At 37.8% G+C, this 26,680-nt stretch overlaps 1 protein-coding gene across 9 annotated transcripts in view; it reads right to left on the bottom strand.

Annotated features, from left to right (window-relative positions):
* FAM13A (family with sequence similarity 13 member A) overlaps positions 1-26,680 on the bottom strand; it is a 275,554-nt gene that overhangs the window by 156,218 nt on the left and 92,656 nt on the right. For all 9 annotated transcript variants that reach the window (XM_036026552.1, XM_036026543.1, XM_028505893.2 and 6 more), the window contains one exon: positions 6,902-6,985. In XM_036026552.1, the coding sequence (XP_035882445.1) occupies positions 6,902-6,985 (84 nt within the window). The remainder of the gene's footprint in view (positions 1-6,901; positions 6,986-26,680) is intronic.

Genomic DNA, 26,680 nt, shown 5'->3' with positions numbered 1-26,680 from the left:
CTAGCCTCACTTTCACATGTGGTAGCTAAGGTTGCAGAGGGATCTCTCAACTGCACCAGGGGTTTACCCTGAGAAGCATGGGGTCTCAAACTGAAGTTGGGCTCCCCGGCCCAGAACACCAGAACTGGGAAAAGCACCCACATAACAACTGGCTGTGAAAAGCAGCAGGGTGTCTGTCCTTCAGGAACTCTCTTAAAGGACTAATACACAAAATCTCATTCTTAGTTACTCACCCTGGGCCCTGGCAGAGGTGGGGTGAATGAACTAGAGTCACATGAGGAGAGTCTGGGGCTGGAGGCTCTGGAGAGACAGCTGAAGGGACAACTACCAGGATCCCTGTGCTGAGGCATTCTCCCATATCTTTCTCCAGCAGAGTACTCCCCTCCATATGGCTTCAGCATAGGGGAAAGCAATACCTTCACCCTCTGGATTCCCTCTTGCCCCACCCTGAGGAGCTTACAACCTGCTGAGGAGTCAGGCCTTAGCTAAGGTATAGAGGTCTGGCCAGAATCAGGGGGTGTCAATGACTTGAGCTGTGTGGCTTTCTGGTGGGGGCCAATACCCCACTTTTCTGTGAACCTAACTGGCACTTCCCCCTCATGGGAAATCAGCTAGAACTACCCTCAAGGTTCTGGTGGCTTCACATGCCAGACTCCTAGTGGCTCTGTCTGACCAAAATCAGGAACAAAATCAGGAATTCAGCAAACAAACAAACAAAACCAACCTCATAGGTACAAACAACAGTATGGTGATTACCAGAGGGAAAGGGGGCTGGGGAGGTAGCAGAGGGTAAAGGAGGCACAAATGGTGATAGAAGAATTGACATGGGGTGATGAACACATAATATACAGATGATGTATTACAGAATTGTACACCTGAAACTTATATAATTTTATTAACCAATATCACCCCAACCAAGTTAATAAAAGAGTAAAAAAAAAGACTTAAAACCAAATTACGTCATCTTTAGATTAACAAAACTGAGATTTCATTACCAGCAGATCTGTAACTATGAAAAAAGCTAAAGGAGATTCTGTTGTACAGAAATTACAGAAATTGACAACTTCAGGAAGAATCAAGCATGTCAGAAATGACAACTACATGTATGAGGTCTGTCCAGAAGTATCCAGCCACACACTAGAAAAAAATAGAGACATTTAATGAAGATACAAGAAATATTGTACATAGGACAATGATACCTCAGTCCTCTTCAAAGTAGGCACCTTGGGACCATGTATAGTTCTAGAATCTTTTATACTGTTCAAAAAAACACTGCAAAAATCCTTTATGGGAATCAGTATCAGCTGCCCTGTCATATTTTCCTGAATCTCATCAATGACCTGAAATCTTTTCCCCTTTCATAGGTGATTTTAGTTTTAAGACAAGCCAGAAGTCATAGGGTGCCAAATCTGGGCTGTAGTGGGGGTTAAGTCACCTGGGTGATTTGATATTTCATCAAAAAACTCTGCATGAAATATAATGCATAAGCAGGTGCGTTGTTGTGATGAAGATGCCAATCACCAGGTGCCCATAGCTGTGGCCTTCTGAATCATCAAAATAGTTTCCGAGGAGGACTGTTTAAGCTTAAGGAAAACTTTGATGCAGATTCGTTGCTCTACTCGCTCAGTTGTTTTGAATGTGATGGCCACATAGCACACATGCTCACTCAATGGTACCTACCACTGCCCTGACTAGTACAGTGAAGTCATCACGGTTCACTCATGTGCATTCCAGTCCACTCTCCTTGGTTGCCAAGTTACATCAATGGAGCATAAACCGTTCTCTTTATATTAACAATGGTTGGACTTTTTCCAGACAGACCTTGTATGTGTAAATATAAAAAAAATGTGGTTCTCTTGATTTATTTGAAATACATATGACCCTTTAAAGCAAGAATTTTAACACTGACTTGTCAAGCTATTAAGATATAAGGCATATGACAATTATAGTATAAAGAAATAAAGGAAAATAAATGAATCTATGGTTATATAGTTAGATTTTATGTAAAGCAGTAAAACATTGAGTAGACTGAAATGTTATGAATGTGTATTGTAATTAAAAAAAAATGTGAAGAGCTATAGCTAAAAGTCCAAAAGACAAATTAAAATGGAATTTTTTAAAGTCCAGCAATCTAAAAGCCATAAAAGAAACAACAGAGAAACAAAATCAGAATGAACATACAGAAAACATATGAGACTACCAGTAGACCTGCAATCTAACCATATCAATAACTACATCACTGAAAGGTAGAGGTCAGAATGGATAGAAAGTAAAGACCTAACTGTATGTGGTCTGTAATACATGCACTTTAAATAAAAACACAGAGAGAGTCTGGAAGTAAGTAGCAGAAAAAGACGTTCTCTTTAGTATCATGTATCGCACTGATTTTTGCATATGCAGTCTATATACTATTGGACGTGAAATGGCTGTGTGACCGTGTCCTTGAGCTCCCAGAGCTGGTGATTACTGCTCGTCCAAGAAGTCTCATGGCACTGTATGTTGGAGTGATCTTTTTTCCCCCCCAGCTTGGGCTCAATCAAAAAGAGGCTTTCCTACCTGAGGAAGAGAAATGTAATCCTTCCCATTGCCTAAGAGCATAGACAACAGCTAGCAGAGGGAACACACATGGGGACAGATGACTTAAACTAGAGAGACATCTCTAGAGCCAATGTACATATGCCACCTCTGTATTACCATTTTACATTTCTAGCCATGTAGAGATAGAATACTTAGCTGTCCAAGACAAATACAGTTACAACTAGAGGTGCCTGGGAAAGACAGTTATGGAGGCCAAATGGAGTTACAGTAATAGCAAGGATACTCATCATTCTCATAGCTCCCTAAACCACTCTAGAAATGACACACTCACCCTAGTTTAAAGGTATTCTCAGCTTTAGCTTTCAAAGATCAACTGGATAGAAAAATATGTAAAGAAAAAAATCTTGGCAAAAGAGTTAGTGTCTTAGAATCTCTTGTAGGTAGTTCTGTGTTTGCCTCATGTCTGGGATTTGAAATTACAAAGGTTTAATCACCTCTAAACTAAGCACAGCCTAGTTTATTCATGTAAACTTAAAAACACTCAGTAAAGTGGGAATAGAGGGAGCATTCCTCAACATAATAAAGGCCATATATGAGAAACCTACAGCCAACATTATACTCAATGGGCAAAAATTAAAATCTTTTCCACTAAGAACAAGACAAGGATGTCCACTTTCACCACTTCTATTCAATATAGTACTGGAAGTTCTAGCCACAGCAATCAGACAAGAAAAAGAAATAAAAGGAATCCAAATCGGAAAGGAGGAAACAAAACTGTCACTATTTGCAGATGACATGACAGTGTACATAGAAAATCCTATAGACTCCACCAAAAAACTGCTTGACCTAATAAATGAATTTGGTAAAACAGCGGGATACAAACTCAATATCCAGAAATCAAAGGCATTCCTGTACACCAACAATGAAACAGCAGAAGCAGAAATCAAGAAAAAAATCCCATTTGAAATAGCAAAAAGAAAAATAAAATACCTAGGAATAAACCTAACCAAAGAGGTAAAAGACCTGTATTCAGAAAACTACATAACACTGAGGAGAGAAATCAAGGAAGACACAAACAAATGGAAACATATACCGTGTTCATGGATTGGAAGAATTAATATCATCAAAATGTCCATACTACCAAAAGCAATTTACACATTCAATGCAATACCTATTAAAGTACCAATGGCATATTTCACAGACATAGAACAAACACTTCAACAATTTATATGGAACCATAAACGAGCCCGAATAGCTGCTGCAATTTTGAGAAAGAAGAGTAAAGTAGGAGGGATCACAATACCTGACACTAAACTATACTACAAGGCCACTGTAATCAAAACAGCCTGGTACTGGCATAAAAACAGGCACATGGACCAATGGAACAGAACAGAGAGCCCAGAAATAAACCCAAGCCTCTACGGTCAATTAATATTTGACAAAGGAAGCAGCAACATAAAATGGAATAAAAATAGCCTCTTCAACAAATGGTGTTGGGAGAACTGGACAGCTACGTGCAAAAAAATGAAACTCGAGCACCAACTTACACTTTATACAAAAATTGATTCAAGGTGGATAAAAGACTTAAATATAAAACGTGACACCATTAAAGTCCTAGAAGAGAATGTAGGTAGGAAAATCTCAGATATTTCACGCAGAAACTTTTTTACTGACTTGTCTCCTAGAGCAAGGGACATAGAGGAAAGAATAAACAAATGGGAACTCATCAAAATTAAAAGCTTTTGCACAGCTAAAGAAAACAGTATCAAAATAAAAAGAGAACCAACTGGATGGGAAAACATATTTGCCAATGATACCTCAGACAAGGGTTTAATCTCCAAAATATATAAAGAACTTACATGACTCCACTGTAAGAAGACAAGTAACTCAATTAAAAAATGAGCAAAGGACTTGAACAGATACTTCTCCAAGGAGGACATACAGAAAATCCAAAGACACATGAAACGATGCTCAATATCGCTAGCCATCAGAGAGATGCAGATTAAAACCACAATGAGATACCACTTCACACCAGACAGAATGGCCATCATAAACAAAGCAACAAACAACAAGTGTTGCAGAGGCTGTGGAGAAAGGGGGTCCCTAGTGCACTGTTGGTGGGACTGCAGACTGGTACAACCACTATGGAAAGCAGTATGGACCTTCCTCAGAAAACTAAAAATGGATCTGCCTTTTGACCTGGCAATTCCACTGCTGGGACTATATCCTAAGAACACTGAAACACCAATACAAAAGAACATTTGCACCCCAATGTTCATAGCAGCACAATTTACAATAGCTAGGTGCTGGAAGCAACCTAGATGCCCATCAGTAAATGAATGGATCAGAAAACTATGGTACATTTACACAATGGAATTCTATGCAGCAGAAAGAAAGAAGGAGCTCCTATGCTTTGCAACAGCATGGATGGAGCTGGGAAGCATTATGCTAAGTGAAACAAGCCAGGCAGTGAAAGACAAATACCACATGATATCACCTTTAACAGGAATCTAAACAACAAAACAAAAAAACTAGCAAAATATAACCAAAGACACTGAAATAGGGGATAGTCTGACAGTGACCAGAGGGGAGAGAAGAGGGAATTTCAGGGGGGAATGGGTAGGGTTTACAGGAACATATTTGGAGGACACATGGACAAGAACTAGGGGTGGGGGGTAATGGGGGGAGGGGGGAGGGTTGGGTGGGTGAGCTGGAATGGGAGTAGGGGGGAGAAAACTGTACTTGAACAATGATTAAAATAAAATTAAAAAAAACAAACAAAACTTGCTCATGTAAGGCCACAAAGAAATAAAGTTATAAACCAAGGCTAAACCAATGAAGCAATTTTTTTATTGAATTAGTTTGGTCATGAACCATACAGCAAGACTGACAGAGGATAATAAATGCATACTAATTATTGATTTTTGTATATATCTGGAATATTCTAAATGACATTAATGTAATGAGTAATAAATCCCTTCAAACAATTTTTATGATAGGTTTCAATAGTGTCTATTATTTAGGAAGTGATTCATTTAGGGTCTCTTCACCTAAAAATATTCATACCACTATAAATAAATGGAGCTAATAAGCAAAACTTACCATAAAACTTTCCTCAAATCCCACATTTTTTTCAATGCATTTATTTGATGATTATATTGTTGACACTGAATTTTATGAATGACTCAGTAAAAATTTCTACTATACACTGGAATTAATTATATTTAAGCTTGCATATGCAAATATTTCACTGAAAAAGATACAAAATATAGTTTGAATCTGAAAGGACGGCATTATAGTGAAAATAATTTTCCAGAAAACTCAAGGTGGAATAAGTTTTAAAAAAAGATGTTTTTATTTGTTTTAAAAATAAATGGTAGACTCTTACCATAAAGAAGACACTAAATAATGACCCAGTACTTCACTTGATTTGCTTTTACAAATAAAAGCATAATTATTTTTATAGTATCCGGTGATTAAATCAGAGACTGGAATTCCTTTAAATTTTGCTTAAATGAACTCAATAAATATTGGAGAACATTTGTCTTATAACTAGAAAAAAATGTAGCTCTATAAAATGTCATAATGGCCAGTTAGGAATATTGTATCTGTCTACTAAACAGAAGTTCTACTCAAGAGACAAGATTAAAGATTAGGAAAGGGGCTCTAAAATAAATGCAATCACTTTGCTGATTGAACAAATGGTCAAATTGTCATCACATAGTATGGGCTAAAGGAGTTTTTTTTTTTTTCACTGGCAAAACAATTAAGTGCACTTTGGATTTTTCTTAATAAGGAAAACAAAATTTTACATATTAGACTCTTTATTCTGTCATATATATGATAGTTTTTATTTTTTTGTCTTATAATTGACCAAAACACTTTCTACTGATCATGTATTGTTTATAATTTTGAAAATATATTTAATTATAATTAACTACTTAATAAATTATAAATTTTAAGTAAAAACTATATTTTATAATGATAAAAAATCAATGAAGTGATTTCTATCCTGAAAAAAAAATTATGTTTGGACATTTTATTTTATCCTTTGAAGTAATAGCCTAGGACAGATTTACTTTAACTATCTCCTGGGTTGTAAGGTGGAAACAACTGATGGAGAAGTAATACTACTACTAAGAATATCACTTCCTATTAAGTAATAAAAGTGTCCAGAGAATTTTTGTATGACTATAACCTTGGATTAAATGAACTAAATAAAAAGTACTTTTTATACCACCAGGTTCAGAAAAGAAAAAAAAGCTAAGAGAAATGGAAGCAACAAGAGATCATGGACATGCGAGAACATGCGGAACCTTACTACACCTTTTATGTGGAAGCCTAGTGATCACATAGAGCTCACCTTAGTTTTTGGAGATGGTTTTTGCATGTCTCTTTCTAAGTCGTTTGTTAGAAGGATGGGTAAGGAGTTCTTACAATTGGCCTCCTATAAAGAAACATAAAAGAAATGTTAGAGACTGAAGAATACTGTCCTAGCCAAAAATTACAATGTAGTAAAAAAGTAACTTTTTCAGGGAAACAAGAAGGCATTTTGGATTCGGCTGTTCACATCAGACACTAAGGAGATTGTAGTGAGGAGCCCAAAATGTTTCCTTTCTTATTTGTCACATAAAACAGTGAAGGTAAGGTGGTGATGGGGTAGAAGTGGAACATATAGGACATACATATAGGACAGAGATGTCCATTAAAAATCTCATCTACACTATCATGTCACTTACACATCCACAGACAACTCAACTCTTCTTTGGAGAATGGATAGTTAGTTCTCCAAGATACCAACCACCAAACTTAGAGTGCCAACTTTTCCCATAGTATTTCATGGATTGGTTCTGTTTCTATAACTATTTTATCTTAAGCTAATTTCTTCAGGTCCTTCAGCAAACTACTATTGAATAGTGATGGTTTCTTACCAATATCCTGAGGAAAAATATCTGAATATTTATTTCCAAAATTATGATGCACCTAAATCCTTGGTTCACGCTGAAACTGTACTTACAAAAATAACAGCAGAAATTATAAGGAGGCGGCTCATATGGAGTTGGATAGATTTACTATTTATTTCTATATGATAACAAAAAACAACAATGTTGTCTTAAAAAATAATATAGGACCCCAGTTGAATAGCTATTAATTTGGATAAATTTTCCATGGAGGATTCTATTTTCAAGCTGAGAGAACAAAAATATGTAAGAGGAAGATCACATACAACAATAAAGCAAAGGAGGAAATAAGTCATATTTCTTTCACTTGCTTCATAACCTTTACATCTGTGTCCCATATCTTCCCCCATCATACCTACAATTCAATTGTCTAAATTATGGGTTTTCACCCTATTTTACTTTAGTTAATAGATTATAATATTTTTTAAAAATTGTAGTCTACATACTTTATAGTATTAGTAAAGCTTGTTTGAATTATATTCATTTATTTTTCAGGGAATAGTATATTATTATGATAAAGTGCTCCCCCCAAAAATAAAAATACTACTTACTACTAACAAATATTTACTGAATGATAGGATGTATCAGGCACCATTCTAAAGACTGAATTCATAGTACCACTTCCCCCACAACAGTCCTATGAATTAGGTACTATTAGCACCATTGCCCTTTGAAGTATAACACAAGGAAAGCTTATAGAAATGAAGTAACTTGCCAAATAGCACAAAGGACTCAATGATGGATCTGTAAAACTTTAAGGCCCGAGCTCTCATCTTTATATATGACTTCCCATCCAATATACTTTACACGTTCAGTCAATAGATTGTAGAGCTATAGCGTTATAAAGCCAAAACAATTTCTAAAGATCAAAATTTGGTCAACTCCTCACTCCCTTTCCAATTTTACAGATGAAAGACTTGGATCCTGAGGTGATGTGCTGAAGATTGCACAGTGGTGGAGCTGAGACCCGTGCTTGGACCACAGGGCTGTACACAGCACCTGTTCTCAGCTTCGTGCCAGGGAACAATATTCCCAGACTCAGAGGGGATTCAAGGGCCTCTTCTAAGCTGGTGAGTAGCTGTTGTGCTGCCAACACTCTCAGCTGCCTGTGGCCTCACGTACAGCCCTATGTGAGAACCCCACGGTACATTTCTGAGATCTCCAAATAAGCGTGCATTCCAGTCCTCTTTCCCACCAGTCACAACACCTGTTGGTGGAAAGCAACTTACTGGAAATAGTGAATGAACCCATTCCCACTTCTGACTCATTGTGAGAGAAATAAACTATATCTAGCATGACATTTAGAAGATCAAAGTGATTAAGTGCATAATCCATTGCGTAATTTGACTACACTCGAGTAATATAATTACACTTAATCCTCTACCCCCCTTTTAAACTATTGGTATGTAAATGTTGGAATGCAATAAGAAGGAAAAAGCTGACTCATAAGGGAAATTAATAGAAATAGTTGACCTTTGTTTATCACTGTCTCTGTGTTATAAACATCTGTAATTCTTCCTTATGTACAAATTAAAACTGAAAGTATTTATTTAATACTATTTTCCTTTTTTTCTGTGAATTAATAAGTATATGGCTGATAGTCAGCTGTTTCCTATAACACTATGAAAGCATGTTCTGTAAACTTTTATCTGAAAATGCCACCTATATGAGTGTTTACTTTTTGTTTTATGACTTTAAATTCAGGTAACAAAGTAAAGTTTAGTAGTCAGAGGACTAAACTAGGAGTGAGAAAAGATCTATCTGGCTTCCCATCCAAGTTCTTTAACTAACCAGTTGTGAGAAATCAGGCAAGCATTTTAACCATTTGGACCTCTCCCTTCAGTTCTAAGGTCTATAATAAGGGATGGGGTTGATTAGACGAGCTGTAAGAATCCTGTCTAGACCTTGAGTTCCAAGAATTTATGATTCTTCTGGGAAGAAGCATTTATGGACAAAAAGGTAACCACCACCTGTTCAGAGACGCATCCTCAGTGCCCCCTGGAATGCTGCTGAAACCCTGGCGTGCACCAGGCGGCCAGTGCGACAGGGATCCAGAGCCTCGGGACAGAGGGAACACTTCCCCCAGGGCCACTGTTACTCAGGTTTCTTGCGAGAAATAGTTCAACTAGCTGCTTAATAAGTAACCGGTAATAAGTTAATGGATTTTCTTAAAACAGATACATTATGGAGTTAAGTGAGAAATATTTTTAAGATAAAACTTTTTAAAAGTTGTGCCTATTTATTCTGGATCTTATCTCCTCTTACCTGCTCAAGAACTTCACTCCTTCAAATTATCCCCTCCCACTCTCTCTGCACTACATCATTCCCATTAACCACAACCATGCTCTGTAATTATGCCTTTTTTTGTTTGTTTTTATTTCCTTTCAAACCAGAAACTTAGGAGTTTATTATTAACAAGTTGATCTTCAGGCACCACCAAACCTGCCCTCTGCAGTCAGCCTCCTTGGCACCTCCCTTCCTCTCTCTCACCTCCCTTTCACAGACTCCTAACAAGCCTAATCAGTTCTATTTTTAAAACAGTTACTGAGTCCTCCGTTTTCACCTCAACAACACTTCTGTAATGTCACTTCTCCCACTAGCTGTGGTCCCACTCTTTTGCTTTCCTGTGTAGCAACCTCCTCCGAAACAGCTGTCTTCATTCACTATCTCCATCCCTTCATCTTCATTGCCCACAAATCTGTTTTTGTCATTACTGCACAGAAAGTGCTGATAACAGTCACAGCTTAGTCACCTTCTAACTTGGGTTCTCAGCAATATCTCACCCAGGTGACTGCTTTTTCTTGAACTGCTCTCTCTTCTATTAGCTGCCACACCATCACTGGTAGGGTAAAAACTAGCCTGCCTCACTGACCAACTCCACATAGTCGCCCTATCCTTTATACAATAAAGTTATATATCTATTGATTACTGGTGAATTTTCTGTATCCTCTATTAAATAGAAGTTCCATGAAGGTGAAAAATTGGTCTCCTTTATTCAACTATAATGGCAACAGAAAAGTGCCTGGTGCAGTAGGAGCTCAATAAATTGTGTTGAGTAAATGAATGAAACAAAGTTGGAGTGACTCAAACGTTGATGCAGAGAAGTCTTTTCCCAAATGATACAATGATCTCATTGCACTTTTATGGTTTTTAAATACAATCAATATGCTAATGACTCTCAAATCAGTATCACTATCACTATCTTTGACATTTCTTCTGAGCTACTTATATTTAACTGCCTACTTGTCAATTCTACTTGGTTGTCTAATACGCACTTAACTTTAGTATGTTCAGGCCTGAGCTTCTGATTTATCAGCAAAAAAATCCTTTCAGTCCTTGAGTTTCTTCCCATATTAGCAGATGGCACCCAGTTGCTCAAGCCAATGTCAGGAGTCTACCTGATTCCTCCCGTTCCCATACCTCCCACCAGCAAACCCACCAGCAATTCCAGTCAGCAAACTCCAAAATAAACTGGGATTCATTCTCTGCTCCATGTACACAGCCACCCCAGTGATGACCAACATCATTCACCTAAAATACCTCAATCATTCTGCCTTCTAAGAGTTTTGTGTATGTCAAACAGATGATGTCATTCTTCTACCAATTCACGGAATAAAATCCAAATTCTTTAGCCACTGATAATTTACACAGCCCTGAATGATCCAGTTCTTGCCTACTTTTCTAACCTCATGAGATACCACATGAGCATGTGATGCAGTGCTCTCTATTGCATTTTTCCATTTCATTTATTGTATTCTTTTGCTTCAGAATTTGTATGGTTCTTTTTTATGATTTCTGTCTTTGTGTTGAATTTCTCACTTTGTTCATGTATTGTTTTCCTGATTTTGTTGAACTGTCTCTCTGTGTTATCTTGTAGCTTGACGACCCTCTTTAAAACAATTATTTTGAATTATTTGTGAGGTAATTCACAGATCTCCATTTCTTTGAGAGTCAACTACTAAAAATTTATTGTTTCTCTGGTGATGCCAGTATTGCCTTGCATTGGTGTTTGCACTCCCTTGTTGTAAGGGTCAGCAAAGACTTCTGGGGGTCTTCAGTGGTGAAAATTTGTAATAGTGGGGAACTGTAACCCACCGCACCATTCTTTTGACATTGTTTCTGTAAATACTGTCTCTGACTAATATGTACCTTGTAGATAAATAGTGTCAAATATTTATCTACATATTTAGCAGATATACATATAGCATATCTATATGCTATGTATAGCATATAGCATAGTAAAGCATAGCATAGCATAAAGCATAGTAAATACTATGCTAAATACATATAGCATAGTATTTATATACACATGCTATATGTAGCATAAAATCCATACGGAACTACTTTTGGCAATAAAATTCCGTACACATGCTATATAAATAGCATGTGTATATAAGAATACTAGGAACTAACTTGAAGAGATACACAGTCCAAACTTCAGTCATCTCAGCTCTTGGAGATTCGCTGACCTTCAACTGCAAAACCAGGATGACACGTACCAGACAACTGTCTGACCAGTTTCAAGGTCCTTATCGAAATGGACTGGGCTGGTCTGCATGTAGAGAATTTTCAACCCCCTCCCCTTAATCTCTTTGTTCTGCTTTCCTTCTCCTCCCTTATAAACATCTCTGCTTGCACTGAGATGTTAAGATGGACATTGAGGCAAGAGTCTGCCATCTTCTCAGCTTGCTGGCATCTTGAATAAACCACTTTCCTTTTCACTAACACCGTCTCTTGAATTTGGCTTTCATTGTGGCAGACAGTCACACTTGTGTTCAGTTACAGATTGTGGGTGTCCACAGTGACAGTGAGGGCTACTAGAGTCCTTTTTCTCTCCTTTACCTTCATGGGGGAAGTCACAGACAAGGGCATCCCTTTTGGTGCCAAGCTGTGCCGGCCTGTGATGCAGGTAAAATGCTTCCTATACTTATCTATGTGGCCTTCCTTAGCTTTAGAGCTCCATGGAGTCACTGGAGCTCTTTAATGTACTCTAGAGCTTTTCCAGAATGATTTTCATCCATAATAGTTGTCAAATTATTTTTTTTTCAAGGGACAAGAGTTGGGGTCTCATAGCCTGCCATCTTGCTGATGTGCTTGGCTTGGCTTTATAGTCTGTTAAGTACCCTCATGTCCTTCCAAAAATTCCTTTACTTTTTCTTTTCTTTCTGGTTTGTTAGTGTAATATTAGCCATGGTTGTCTCTGTTCCCAACCAGAAATTACTTTAAATTACACAAGTATTTATTATAGTGTCACTCACAGTGTGGTCACTCAGTAGAAAACTGTGGAGTTAGGTTTTACAATAATGATGATGTTGATAATCAAAATAACAACTCTGGATATCACTTATACAGCACTTGCTGCACATGTGGCATTTCTAAGTGCTTATTATACATTTATTCATTTTTGATACTCCCAATAACCCTATACAATATGTATTTTACTATACATATTTCTCATTTATAAAAACTCAGGTACAGAAAGGATAGTAGCTTGCTCAATGTCTTATACCCAATAAGTGGTACAGCTAGAATTTGAAACTACAGTCTATCTCCAGAGGCCTGCTCTTAATCACACAATATAATGTCTTTCTAGAAGAACCCTTCCTATTTAACCAGATCACAAAATGTTGCAGGTGAGATGACTTGAAAAACAAACTAAAACAGAAAATCATTAAAAAATACATATTAATGATACCTACTCAAAATAGTTTTTTACAATAAAATCCTCAAATGTTCCTTTATTTCCAAGTCTTCTGATGTGGGTCTTTGGGAATAGCCATAATTTTGTAATTCCACACTTTCTTCCTTTTATAAACCACAGTAATAATACATCATTTATGTGGAGTGAAAACATGAAGACTTCAACCTTTATTGAATCTTTCCAACATATTCAGCATAGCTTTTGCAACACAGATAATTCTTTCTGTTCACATAACCATGTCCTCTCCCTGGGCAGCAGGAAGACTACCATTTGCAGCCTCCCTTCCAGTTAGGTTGGGAGCCATATGATTGAGTCTGTTCATTGGAATGGGAGCAGAAGTGTTTAAGTCATTTGCAGATGTAGGCATAAAAGTATTCCACGTTTATTCTCACCCCCCCTTTTTTTCCCAGCTGAGGCAATCTTGAAGATTGTCGGGGCAAAATGGAATAAGGCTGCTTAACCCACTGGTCTGTGAAGTAAGTGAGAAGTAAACTTTGATTGTTTTAAGCTATTAAGATTCTGAAGTCTATAACAGAAGCTTTTATTAGTTAGTTTGACACCATTTTCCTAGAAATACCGGTAGCTATAATGTTGAATTTACATTGCATTTGTTTAATTAGATTACATAGGTACCATTAAAAATGACATTAATAGTTTTGAAATAAACACAATTGACTCTTGGTTAGCATATAGTAAAACCAATCATGAAAAGTATGTAAGAGACTGGTCTATCAAACACAAGCATTCAGAGTTGCCATGGACAGTAGTCAGTATGCTTTAAATGAGAATGCAGAAAATTGATTAATCTGGCATATTAGTTACATGGAGTTTTGTTATGCAAACTTTTATTATACACTCTAGAAATGTGAACAATTACTAGTACCCAGAACAGTTACCATGACTTTCCTGAAATAAGTTTGAATTATATTTTATTTAGACATACATGGTATAATTCATTTGACGTTTTTGAGTAAGTATTAGGAACCAGCACAAATGCTTTAGAAGGTATAAGAATGTAAGTTGCTCCACAACTTTTAGAAAAAAAAGATAATGTTTAAGTAAATATAAGAGACTGTTCTTATCTTTAAAGAACTTACAATGCAATAAAAGAGGGGAGAAAAAAAGTACAAGTCACCTGCAGGAGAAGGTAAAGCATGTTCTAAGAGGAAAAAGAAAGCACCCCAAGACAAAAGAAGAGATGGAGTGTCCTCCTGTACCTGGAGGATGACAGAAGACTTCATAAAGGCTGTAGAATTTGAGATGTCTTACTTGGGCTCTCAGCCACTCAAACAGAAGTAGAGCCTAAAACAAGGATTGTGGGTAAGTACTTTATTTGGGTGATCATTAGAGGAACAGGGTAACAGCAGAGGGAGAAGGTGGAGTACGGGGTGTCATTATTAAGTACTAGAATTATTACAGTGGTTCTGAAGTTTCCGCTTCAGGTAAAGTTCTAGAAAACACTATGAAATACACACCCCAGAATTATTTCAACCAAGGAATTAAAGAGCTGTTAATTTATACCCCATCTTCTTCAGTTATTGGTTAAGAACTGCCCCTGGAGGGATCCTTTGTAAGCAACTCTGGTCTGCAGAAGTATAACATTTTTTTCATTCTACATAAATATCTATTTATATAACTATTTATTTTTCATTTTATTGTTTAGGCTATTAGAGTTGTCCCACTTTTCCCCATTTTGCCCTCCTCCACATAGCCTGTCACCCACTTCCATAATCAGTCCCCTCACACTGCCCATGCCCCTGGGTCCTTCACATATGTTCTTTGACTAATCCCTTCGCCTTCTTTCAATCAGTTTCCCCCTTCCCGCTTCCCCTTTTGTAGCTGTCAGTCTATTCCATGATTCTGTGCCTTTGGTTCTATTTTTTTTTCAATAGTTTATTTTGTTCACTAGATTTCTTTTATAAGTGAGATCATCTGGTATTTGTCTTTCACCTATTGGCTCATTTCACTTAGCATAATTTTCCAGTTTCATCCATGCTGTTGGAAAAGGTAGAAATTCCTTTTTTCTTTCTGTTGCATAGAATTCCATTATATAGATGTGCCAGTTTTTTTTTGTTTTTTTTTTTAGTCCACTAATCTACTGATGGACACTTAGGCTGTTTCCAAATCTGGGCTATTGAAAATAGTGGGGCTATGAACATTGGGGTGCATCAATTCTTTTGAATTGGTATTTTGGGATTCTTTGGGTATTTTCCCAGCAGTGGAATTGCTGGGTCAAAAGAAGTTCCATTTTCAGTTTGGGGAAGAAATTCCATAATGTTTTCTATAGTGGCTGCAACAGTCTACATTCCTACCAACAGTGTACTAAGGTTCTCTTTTCTCCAAATCCTCACCAGCACTTGTTTGTTGATTTATCAATGATCGCCATTCTAACAGATGTGAGGTGATCTCATTGTGGTTTTAATTTGCATCTCTCTGATGGCTAGTGATGTTTAACATTTTTTCTTTTTTAAAAATATATTTTATTGATTATGCTATTACAGTTGTCCTATTCCCCCCTTCACTCCCCCTCCACTCTGTACACCCTCTCCCACCCACTTCCCCCCCCTTTAGTTCATTTCGATGTGTCATACTTCTAAGTTCTTTAGCTTCTACATTTCCCATACTATTCTTACCCTCCCCCTGTCTATTTCCTACCTACAATCTATGCTACTTATTCTCTGTACCTTTTCCCCTCTCTCCTCCTCCCACTCCCCTGTTGCTAACCCTCCATGTGATCTCCATTTCTGTGGTTCTGTTCCTGTTCTAGTTGTTTGTTTATGCTTTAGGTGTGGTTGTTAATAATTGTGAGTTTGCTGTCATTTTACTATACATGTTTTTTTTTAATTTTCTTTTCTTAGATAAGTCCTTTTAACATTTCATAAAATAAGGGCTTGGTGATGATGAACTCCTTTAACTTGACCTTATCTGAGAAGCACTTTGTCTGCCCTTCCATTCTAAATGAAAGCTTTGCTGGATAGAGTAATCTGGGATATAGGTCCTTGTCTTTCATGACTTGGAATACTTCTTTCCAGCCCCTTCTTGCCTGCAAGGTCTCTTTTGAGAAATCAGCTGACAGTCTGATGGGAACTCCTTTGTAGGTGACTGTCCCCTTATCTCTTGCTGCTTCTAGGATTCTCTCCTTCATTTTTACCTTGGCTAATGTAATTATGATGTGCCTTGGTGTTTCTTCTTGGGTCCAACTTCCTGGACTTCCTGGAAGTCTATTTCCTTTGCCAGAATGGGCAAGTTCTCCTTTATTATTTGTTCAAATACGTTTTCAACCTGTTGCTCTACCTTTTCCCCTTCTGGTACCCCTATAATTTGGATGTTGGAACGTTTAAAGATGTCCTGGAGGTTCCTAAGCTTCTCCTCGTTTTTTTGACTTCTTGTTTCTCCATTCTTTCCTGTTTGGTTGTTTCTTTCTTCCTTCTGGTCCACTCTATTGTTTTGAGTCCCAGTTTCCTTCCCATCACTATTGGTTCCCTGTGCATTTTCCTTCATTTCTTTTATAGTAACCTGCATTTGTTCATCTAATTTGCGACCAAAATCAACCAATTCTGTGAGCCTCCTGATCACCAGTGTTTTGAACTGTGCATCTGATAGGTTAGCTGTCTCTTGGTCGCTCAAAAGGATGAGTTCTGGGGCACTGATTTGTTCTTCTATTTGAGCCATCTCTCTTTTTCTCTCTTTTTTTGGTCTGGTCATTCCAGTTACCATGAGGGGTGGAGCCTTAGGTGTTCACCAGGGCTGGGCACCCCAGTTGCTAGATTGTGACGTTGTATGTGAGGGTGGGGTGGAGAAGGAACAATGGCGGTAGCTCTGTTCTCTGTGGGACCTCAGTCCCTTCCCTGGGATCCTGGGTTGTGTGCTCTGTTCTGCTCCACAATTGCCACCTCACTGGGTCTGCCAGCTGCCGCTTGTGTACTAAGGATCCACCTGCTGTGATCTTGTGCGCCGCAGATGCCTTACACGCTCCCGGTTGCCTTGTGTGCCCAATTCTCCCTGTTCTCTGCACCACGACCCGAGCCGCAACCAGCGCCCAGCTGCTTGTCTCCACCCCTCTTACTCGTCTGGATGAATGGGTCTATTTCAACTTCTTGGCTGTCCGACTTCCATTCAGATAAATTTGCTGTCAGTTCTGGGTGTGATTCTGCCTCTAAATTGTTGTTGTTCCAATCTTGGTTGTGCGTGAAGGTATGGTACGTCCACCTATGCCTCCATCTTGGCCGGAAGTCGAACATTTTTTCATATGTCTGTGGGCCACCTGTATGCCTTCCTTGAAGCGTCTGTTCAGGTCCTTTGCCCACTTTTTAATTGGATTGTCTTCCCTATGTTGAGTCATATGAGTTCTTTATGTAATTTGGAGATTAAACCCTTGTCTGATGTGCCATTGGCAAATGTGTTCTCCAATATGGTCTGTTTCCTTTTCATTTTGATGAGAGTTTCTTTAGCTGTGCAAAAGCTTTTTAATTTGATATAGTCCCATTTGTTTATTTTTTCTGTTATTTCCCTTGTTCTAAGAGATATATCAGCAAAAATAATGCTACATGAGGTATCTGAAATTTTACTGCCTATATTTTCTGCAAAGGCTTTTATGGTATCGTGATTTATATTTAAGTCTTTTATCTATTTTGAGTTTATTTCGGTATACAGTATGGTAGTCTATTTTATTTTATTTTTTTGCATGTACCAGTCCAGTTCCCCCAAAACCATTTATTGAAGAGACTGCCTTTACTCCATTGTATGCTCTTGCCTCCTTTGTCAAATATTAATTGACCATAAACACATGAGTTTATCTCTGGGCTCTCTATTCTGTTCCATTGATCTATGTGTCTGTCTGTTCTTAGGCCAATGACAGACTGTTTTGATTATAGTGGTCTTGAATAGTTTGATATCAGGTATTGTGATCCCTCCAACTTTGTTCTTCTTTCTTAAGATTGCTGAGGCTATTTGGGGTCTTTTTTGGTTCCATATAAATTTACTTTTATTCCTAGGCAGCCAACTGAAGGAAATAGCAGAAATCCATTCTAAATCAACTACAAGGGATCTGTGAAAATCCACCAATATTCAGTTATTTACTCAGTGCCTCTGTTTGCCAAATACATGCACTAGTGATTTAAAGTAGGCAAGTTGTGAGGTGTGGGTTCCAAAATATTGTCATCTCATTGTAAGCATCTTAAAATTATATAGCATAATGATTTCATAACCAAAACAATTTAGTCTGTTTTCTGTTAAATATTCCTCATTATAGCAAAGAAGGAATTAAGCACATGGCAGATATAGTTACCAGGGGTGTCCGACCTGCGGCCTATGGGTCATATGCAGCCCAGGACAGCTGTGAATACATCCCAACCCAAAATTGTAAATTTACTTAAAACCTTATGAGATTTTTTTGTGTGACTGTTTCACAATGTATTTAATGTGCGGCCAAAGACAACTCTTCTTCTTCCAGCATGGCCCAGAGATGCCAAAAGGTTGGACGCCCCTGATTCTAATCTAGTCCAATGACTCCTGAGCAGACATGACGTTCTAGTGTTTATCTGTAAACAATACAAAACAGAACATCTGGAGAGAAGAAATTAACAGCAATCTGAATTGTAAATATGTGGCTATGATCTAAAAACTGGAGCCATAAACATATCCTAGGCTAAGCAAAAACCTTTAATACTGCTTTTATTACTTAAGGCTTTATTTATACTTACTGGTAATCTAATCAGTCTCCACCACTAGAAAGTGCCCATTTGGGTCATGGAAGTAAACAAAATTCTATCATGCTATTTTATCTTTGTTTTTTTTAAACATCATTTAATCTTTTTTAACTTTCAAACTCAGAACTAATCTAAAATGTATACCTCACTCTCCAAAGAAAGGTTTTATATGAAGAAATCAGCAAGTGAACTTTAATTTAGTGCTACCTCTGAGTTCCTAGGTTTTCAAAATAATAACATGTAGATTTCAGTTGCACAAGTCAGTCATTTCACCATGTAAGTTAACCAACACAAAGAGACAATGCAGCCAAATCTCAAAGCATCAGACAATGATATAAAAGTCAGAACACTTTCTATTCCTATTATGAGTCCATGGCTAATGAGTTTGGAGTATTTTTGAGGGGCTATAGAGAGGGCTAGGGGTAGTGCAAGCATGTAGGACTGCAGTCAGGAGAACAGAACTTAAGTACTTCCCTGACACTAAGCTGCAAAAATATGTACTGAATGAATAAGTGCAGAAATGTTCATGGCACTGATGTTCCCATTTAAAACTAAGATTTTGGTTAGTTCTATACTTGGCCTAATTAGTACTTTGAGTTCAAAGCCCAGCTCTGTCATTTATTGCCGTTGACCCTGACGAATAGACGCTGTAGATTTCCTCAACTACAAAGGGGAATTAAGATCACCTACTTCATAGGTTCACTGTGACAAGTAGATGAGATAATGTACACGAAGAACTTAGTGCCAGATCTGGCATAGAGCACCCTTCTCCCTTTGTCCCTCTGTTCCTGCACTGACACATGTTTTACTTATTTTTTGAAGAGGCCCAGTGCTTAGTCCAGAGCTTTATACAGAGTAGATATTAAATTTCTAAAAAAGCGAATATTTTTTGAAGTTATTTTGTTTAGATTATATACCTAAATGAGAACATGGAGACATATGCAGTGTTTCTGAGTATGAAAAAGACATGGGAATGTTTTACAAAGTTTATATGCTATATCAATTTACTTGGAAAATGACTTCACAGGAATAAGGCCGAACTTTGTAATCCAACTTGCTATATATTGATAAGTGATTGCATCCTAAACTAATCACTGTGGAGATCTATTCTAATATTTTGCTTTTGTTCAGAATGTTTTAAAATAACTGTTGGAAGAGTTTGCTTATAAGTCACACAGGAAAATTGGTATAATTTTTTTTGACAAATTTCAATTTAAAATCCCAAAGTTAGTTTAGTATTTAAGCACTATGCTCCAACTTACTGACCTTCTGTGGCTCAAAATGACTACCAATTATTTCCCATAATCAAATAAAGTATTAAAGTACAAAGATTGCCCAGTCCACTGATATATGGAAAAATACGACACATGAATAACATATGTTCTTCAGGCAATTTACAAAGAAATTCCCAAAGATATATGAGCAACAGCAACACTGTCCAATAAAGACAGCCTTATAAGATGTTGTTTTGGAATAAGGTGATACTCATCTAGATTGTTCTACATAGATATTTAAAAACATATTAACCATACTGTTTTGTGTGTGTACATGTCTGAGGCTCTACATTAACCCATATATATATAACTTATACTTAAAGTGCATAAATAATACGTATATACTAGGCAGACCAGGCCTTCCTCCTGGGTAAATTCAGGGTCAATATGGACAAACCATTATTCTCTTTCCATCATCCCTTAACCATCTCCTTTCCAATGATTTTCTCTTCCACTCAGTTATTTGTTCTCATAAACACGGTCTAAATCTCATCATCAGTCCAGACTGTTCCACATCACAAATCCCTAATGTAAACACCCAAATCTCTGTTCACTGGCCCCTATACTTTTACCTCTCTTGATCATCTACTCCCACGACAAACACTTTGTACCTAACTGGAGTCTCAAGCGCTGCTTATCATGTTGCTCTATCATATCCTAAGTTACCCTTCAGTTCTTTTCACCACTTTTACTACCACTACGCTGGTTCAAGCCTCCATCACTGCTTAAGTGGACTATGGTGATGAACTCCCTTTCAACAGTCTATTCTCTGCCCAGGAGTTAAAGTAATCCTTTTGAAATACACACAAGTCAGATCACGTCACTCTTCTGTTCAATACTCTCTTTTAAAATACTATCAGAATAAAAGTTAAAGTCCTTCCAATGACCTTTAAGAGTATACACGATCTGGTCCCTTGTTACTCCTGTAGCCTCATCTTTCTTAACTTTCTTCCTTGATCACAGTAATTCAACCACACTGGCCTTCAATCTGCTCATCAAACAGACCAGATATACTCCTATCTCAAGGCCTTTTTACTGTTCTTCTCCCTGCCTGGAATGTTCTTCTTTCAATGTCTTCATTGCTTGCTCCTTCATATCCTTCAAGTTTCTTCTCAAATGTTCCCTTGTCAGTGAAGCCTTTTGATCATCTTATTTAAATGGGCAAATGCTATTCCCCTAGTACCTTACCAGTATTACTTCTCTTCTTCCCTGCTTTTTTCCCACAGAACATTTCACCATCTGACATATTACATATTTTCTTAATTATCTATTGCCTGTTGCTTATTGCATCCCCATTAGAATATAAGCTTCATAAGAGCAGAGACTTTGGTCTATTGCTTGCTAATGTATTCTCTGTGTCTAAAGAGATGCTTTGCACATGGTAGGTAAGCAATAATTATGTGAATTTTATAAATTCAGCTTAAATTACACGGCCCATTATTTCAAACACATTTCAGTCACTAAATTTTGTATAAGTAAATATCTCAGTAATTAAGTTAATTCTTGAGTAGATATAAGGGAAAAGCTTTACTGAAGTCTGGATTTAGATCCTCTTATGGATAGAGACTTCAGAATTATTCTGAAGCTGTAGAAATTAAACTATGGCTATCAGATATCTACTTGAAAGATATGCTTTTCTTGACACAATTTTTCACAAATATAGCTTTAAATTTTCAGGTTGGCAAAATAAAAGTGCTTCTACTTATGCTTCCTCCTTGAAACTTACACAAAACCAAAAATAAATAGAGAAAAGAAACTTCACCTTAAGTGAAACAATGGCCACAACTATAAGACAATTAAATGTAAAGACTAGTTGGTGAAATTCATCAAAATGTCAACCAAAGTGTTGAATCAATATGTATATTCTTAGACCTCCAGCAGACTACAGACTTCTTCAAATGTCAGTTCTAAGAGGCCTATCATGATTCCTTTGACTGAACAACTAGATCCAATGGACATTGCCAAACTGTTGCAGAATCTGGAAGAACCTTAGAGGAACCACAGCTTACTCCCAAAGAATGGCAGAGCACGTGGAGTTGAAAGAGGAGTCTATAAACAAACCATTTTTCCTTATCTTTGCCTTGGCCTTCTGGTAGAGCAAGACTGCCTGAAAGTGAGGCTAATGAATGCATTATAGAAGCCATGATCAATTTTGCAGCATTGACCAGAGTCAGCTGAACAGAAACAGACATTAGGTAGGCACTCCCCTGTCTATTACAGAGAGGCTTCACTGAAAGTCACACTGACTTCCTGCTTACACCAAAGGGATAAAGCAAAAATCTAAATTACAATTTAAATGGAATCCATCTTGTTCCTTTAAACCTTTGATTGTTCTACCATTCCTATAAGTGCTAACTGCATAGTTAAACACCATAGTAGTTTACCACTACACAAACGTTCCATGCCTTAAAGCCTACTTTTCTGTGTGGAAGGTTTTCAGGTCTCCACTTTGCTTCCTCTCCTCAGCAATTTATATTGAAATCCTCATGATTTTTTTTACAGAGACACTTAAATATCCCGTTCTTTCCTAAACTTTCATTTAAAGGAGTTTTGTGTGTGTTTTTAAAAATGGTTCATTTTCTAAAAGCAGATCTGGATAAACACTGAATACTAAAATCACATTCTCCTGTGTATCGAGGGTACAGAGTTTTACTTTTCCAAAGACAAAATATTATAACTTGCCTGGTCATATTCACGAGTACCACTTTACACAGACATAGGCCTGCTTATCCTAATATCAAGTGCTCTTTGAAGCACTGTTAAAGACTTTGGAAACAGTTAATACCTCTTCTTAAATATGGCAGTCAGAAAATACTCAGTGAACTATCATATTTCTAATATTCAATTACTTTGTAAACACTCAATAATACTGCTTTCTTACTATATACAAATTATGACCACAGACATTATTTTCAGTAAAATGAATAGAGATGAGTCATCGACTTCAAGGAATTTTTAATACCAGACACTGTGCTAACCAGACTGACAACCACAAAACCATAAGTAATATGGTACCTGCAATCACATCAATCCATGACTGCCAGTGCATCAAATGTACGAGTAGGACTGGTAGGAAAGGAATGTGAATAGGCACTGTGGGTTCAAATAATGAAAAGCCTTGTATGTTAAGTTTAGATTTATAATATAGATAGGTAAAGGTCAAGGCCCACTGACAAATTTTGATATGGGAAGTGACATGTTCATATTTGCATGATAAGTAATAACTCCAGCAGCAGAAGAGGAAAAATGGAGTCCAGGGGCAGACTAGGGTCAGTGAAACCAGTAAGAAGGCTACTGTAGTAGTCTCCTAAGGATCAATCAATTTCTGAATCTGGCTGATTATTAAAATTGCCAAGGAAGCCTTTTAAAATGAAAATTTCAGCCCTGCCATGCCTTTGACTCAGTAGGTTTTGAGTTACCAGGCGATGGTGGCAACAGTCCAAAATGAGAGGTGATGAGGAAACACTAGTGAGGGTGGGAGAGATTTAAGAGATACTCAGGCAGTGGAATTAACTCATAGTGACTGATGGACATCAAGCTGGAGTAATGGTGTAGATAGATAAGCCATTTATTAAGCCCCAGAATACAAGTAGAGCATCACACGTTCAGGGCAGGGAAAAATGATGAGAATCTACAGGATAGGAAGGTGCAAGTGATGGCAAGGCACCTAGATAAATTACATATGAAAGGTCTGTCAAGGAGAGCTCTGGATCGAAGACCTAGAATTGAGCCTAGAAAGTAACAATGTTTAATTGTGACTGAGAAGAGAAAGCCCTCAAAAAAAAACTGAAGACAAACCAGAGAAATAGAAAGATGACAAAAACCATACAATATTCATTTAAGAATTTAAGGAGTAAGTTTGGTTAGGGGACAGTGTAAAGGGCCTGAACTTCAAGTAGAGGAAGCTTGATTGATAATATCAGCAAAAGGGTAAGAGGCAACACAACAGCAGCAAAAGATCTGCTTGCTTAAGACAGGAGTATGTTATGAGCAGATTTGTTTTTAGGAACACACTTCTATTACTGGGAGAGAGGGGATACGCCTAGAAGTGGGAGAATAGTTTGAAAATGTGTGGCTATGACAAGGGCCTAATAATCTAAGGCAGTGGTAGTGGGTGGACACAAGACACCCATTTCCAGCGATATGTCTAAGACAATGAGTCCCAGTGGGAATGGGAAAGGGCCAGGAGTTGAGGATAAAAGTGAAGATTCTAGCTTGGCGGGCGAGGGGCTAGCAAACTAAGCCTGGAGAGAGTTACCCAACAGCAAGTGGGGCTCTGCTGCCTGACACCACCCTCTAGGCAAAACTCTGGAGACAAAAGTTTGGTGATAGAGGAAAAGAGTCTTTATTCAAAAGCTACACAATTTTGGAATAACAGCTTTCCACCTGCATTAGTCACTTAAGCCTACCAATTAAGGCTAAAGTCTTTACCTCTTTAATTCCCCTATCATTCACCCTGTTAATATTTAATTATCTTATTTGCATAGGACTAGTTTACAAACTAAAACAACATCAGATGCAAAATCTACACAATTCTGGAAGGATGGCAGGCTTCTGCTTCAGAGGCTGTCCCCTCTAGAACACCCAAAGAATAACCCTGCCACCCTCTGCCAGGCCAGCCCCATCCTAGGCTGGGCCAAGTTCCTTCCCATTGAAAATGCCACCCTTTGGGAAATGCAGGCAGATGCAGCACAATCATCCAGGCTTCCTCGGGGAAGAGAGCCCAAGAGCCAGTCTCTACCCTCCTTCTATTTTAAATCTTCTGGCCCATAATTCCATGTGCTCCAAAGGCATTCAGTTTTTCAGCCAATCTTAACTTAGGCTGTTTACCATTGCCTCGGGCAACCTCCTTTTATGGTCCCTCCCCCCTCCTACTCCTCCTCAGTGATCTGATCAGATCTCTGTATCAAGAGCACAGACAGCACACACAAAGCTCTGGAGATTATGTTCTTGGTGTGAGAAATCTGAATAACTAGCATGGTTTTTTACTGGTTGTGGGAAATATGGCTCCTGGTAGATTGGTCTAGAATTATGATTTAGAAGTCATCAGCAGTATTGAGATTAAAGTAAAATAGTCAATGAGGCAAATTTATATTTAATGAAAATAAACCAGGATGAGCAGTGCCTGTCAGAAGAGTCAGAATGCAGTACTCAGAATCAAACACAACACCACAGGTACTGTCCGCATGCCCACCCAGTACCCAGTGCAGTGAGACATGCATTCTTTGTTCTGGACACACTGGCATAGTCAGTGAAGAAATCTGTGGTTATTTTTTGGCAAACACATCACACTGATGTTTCATACTGTCTAAAGTTTGACTCAAATCTGGGGATGATTTCAGTTTAACTATTATTATTTTGGTCTCTTCTTGGTTTTACTGGTGTAAATCACCTTATGAACCTAAGTATAGTACTTTCCAATTATAGTGATTGTATCAGATATGGGGCTTTTGGTGCAAGAACCAAAATACTCCACTAAAGGCAGTTTATACTATGAAGACATTTATAGCCTCCATGTAACTAAAAGTTCGGAGGTAGGTATGGTCAGGGTTGGTTCAGCAGATGAACCATGATGAGGAGCTGAGACTTTTCCCTCCTTTAGCCATCAGTCAGCCTCAGTATGTCTAACACATTCATCAAACACAAAAGATGGTGGCAGCAGCTCCAAGCATAAAACATCCAAAACCAGGTGGGAGAGGTGGGCTTTTGATTCAGAGGCCTACTATCTTTCTCTCTTGTGTAAATTAAAAATAATTCATGTTCAGGAAAAGATATAAATCTTAAGTGTACAGCTGAATGAGTATTGACAAATGCACACACCCATATCCACTTCTCTATTGAAATATGGACCATTTTTGTCACCCCAGAGAGGTCCCCTGAACACTTTCCTAGTTAACCATCGACTTTGCCACCACCCCTAATGCCACCCAGAGGCAATTGCAGCCCTTATCTCTTAAATATTTCTTGATTTTCTCTCTAATCAGGGATAAAAATCTTTCCTAGAGGCCCTCTGCCCCAGCACACTTTACTGTACATCTTCTTGGCCAGAAATGTGTCTCTTCTGGCTTTTACATCAATCACTGACTAACGAGTGATGGTTAACACCACCCTATTACAGACCATTCATTCATTCCTTGGGGCTGAAAGAGGTGCCCATCTGACCTCAACACGTAGCTTCAGGTCCAAATAAAACTGTATTTTATTTTGTTTTTTAAGCAAGGAAGAAGAGGGAAATGGCAGTACAGGTGCATGCATGCATGCATGTTCTCTCTCTCACACACTCTCTCTCTCACACACACACACACACACACCCCATTTTGTTACTCTATACCAGCCAATATCTGACCTATATTCTTCCACCTTTATTTCACTTGCAAATATGTTTATTCAAGTCATTGATTAAAGTACTGATAACACAAATAAATGTAGAGACCACCCTTGAAGTTAACATCAATTCACATCCAATGCTCTGGTCAAAGTTCTTCAGGTCCAAATACA

The sequence above is a fragment of the Phyllostomus discolor genome, chromosome 1, assembly GCF_004126475.2.
Source record: "Phyllostomus discolor isolate MPI-MPIP mPhyDis1 chromosome 1, mPhyDis1.pri.v3, whole genome shotgun sequence".
In the NCBI taxonomy this organism is placed as follows: Eukaryota; Metazoa; Chordata; class Mammalia; order Chiroptera; family Phyllostomidae; genus Phyllostomus; species Phyllostomus discolor.
The sequence above is the reverse complement of the archived record's forward strand: the minus strand, read 5'-3'. Positions and strand labels throughout refer to the sequence as shown.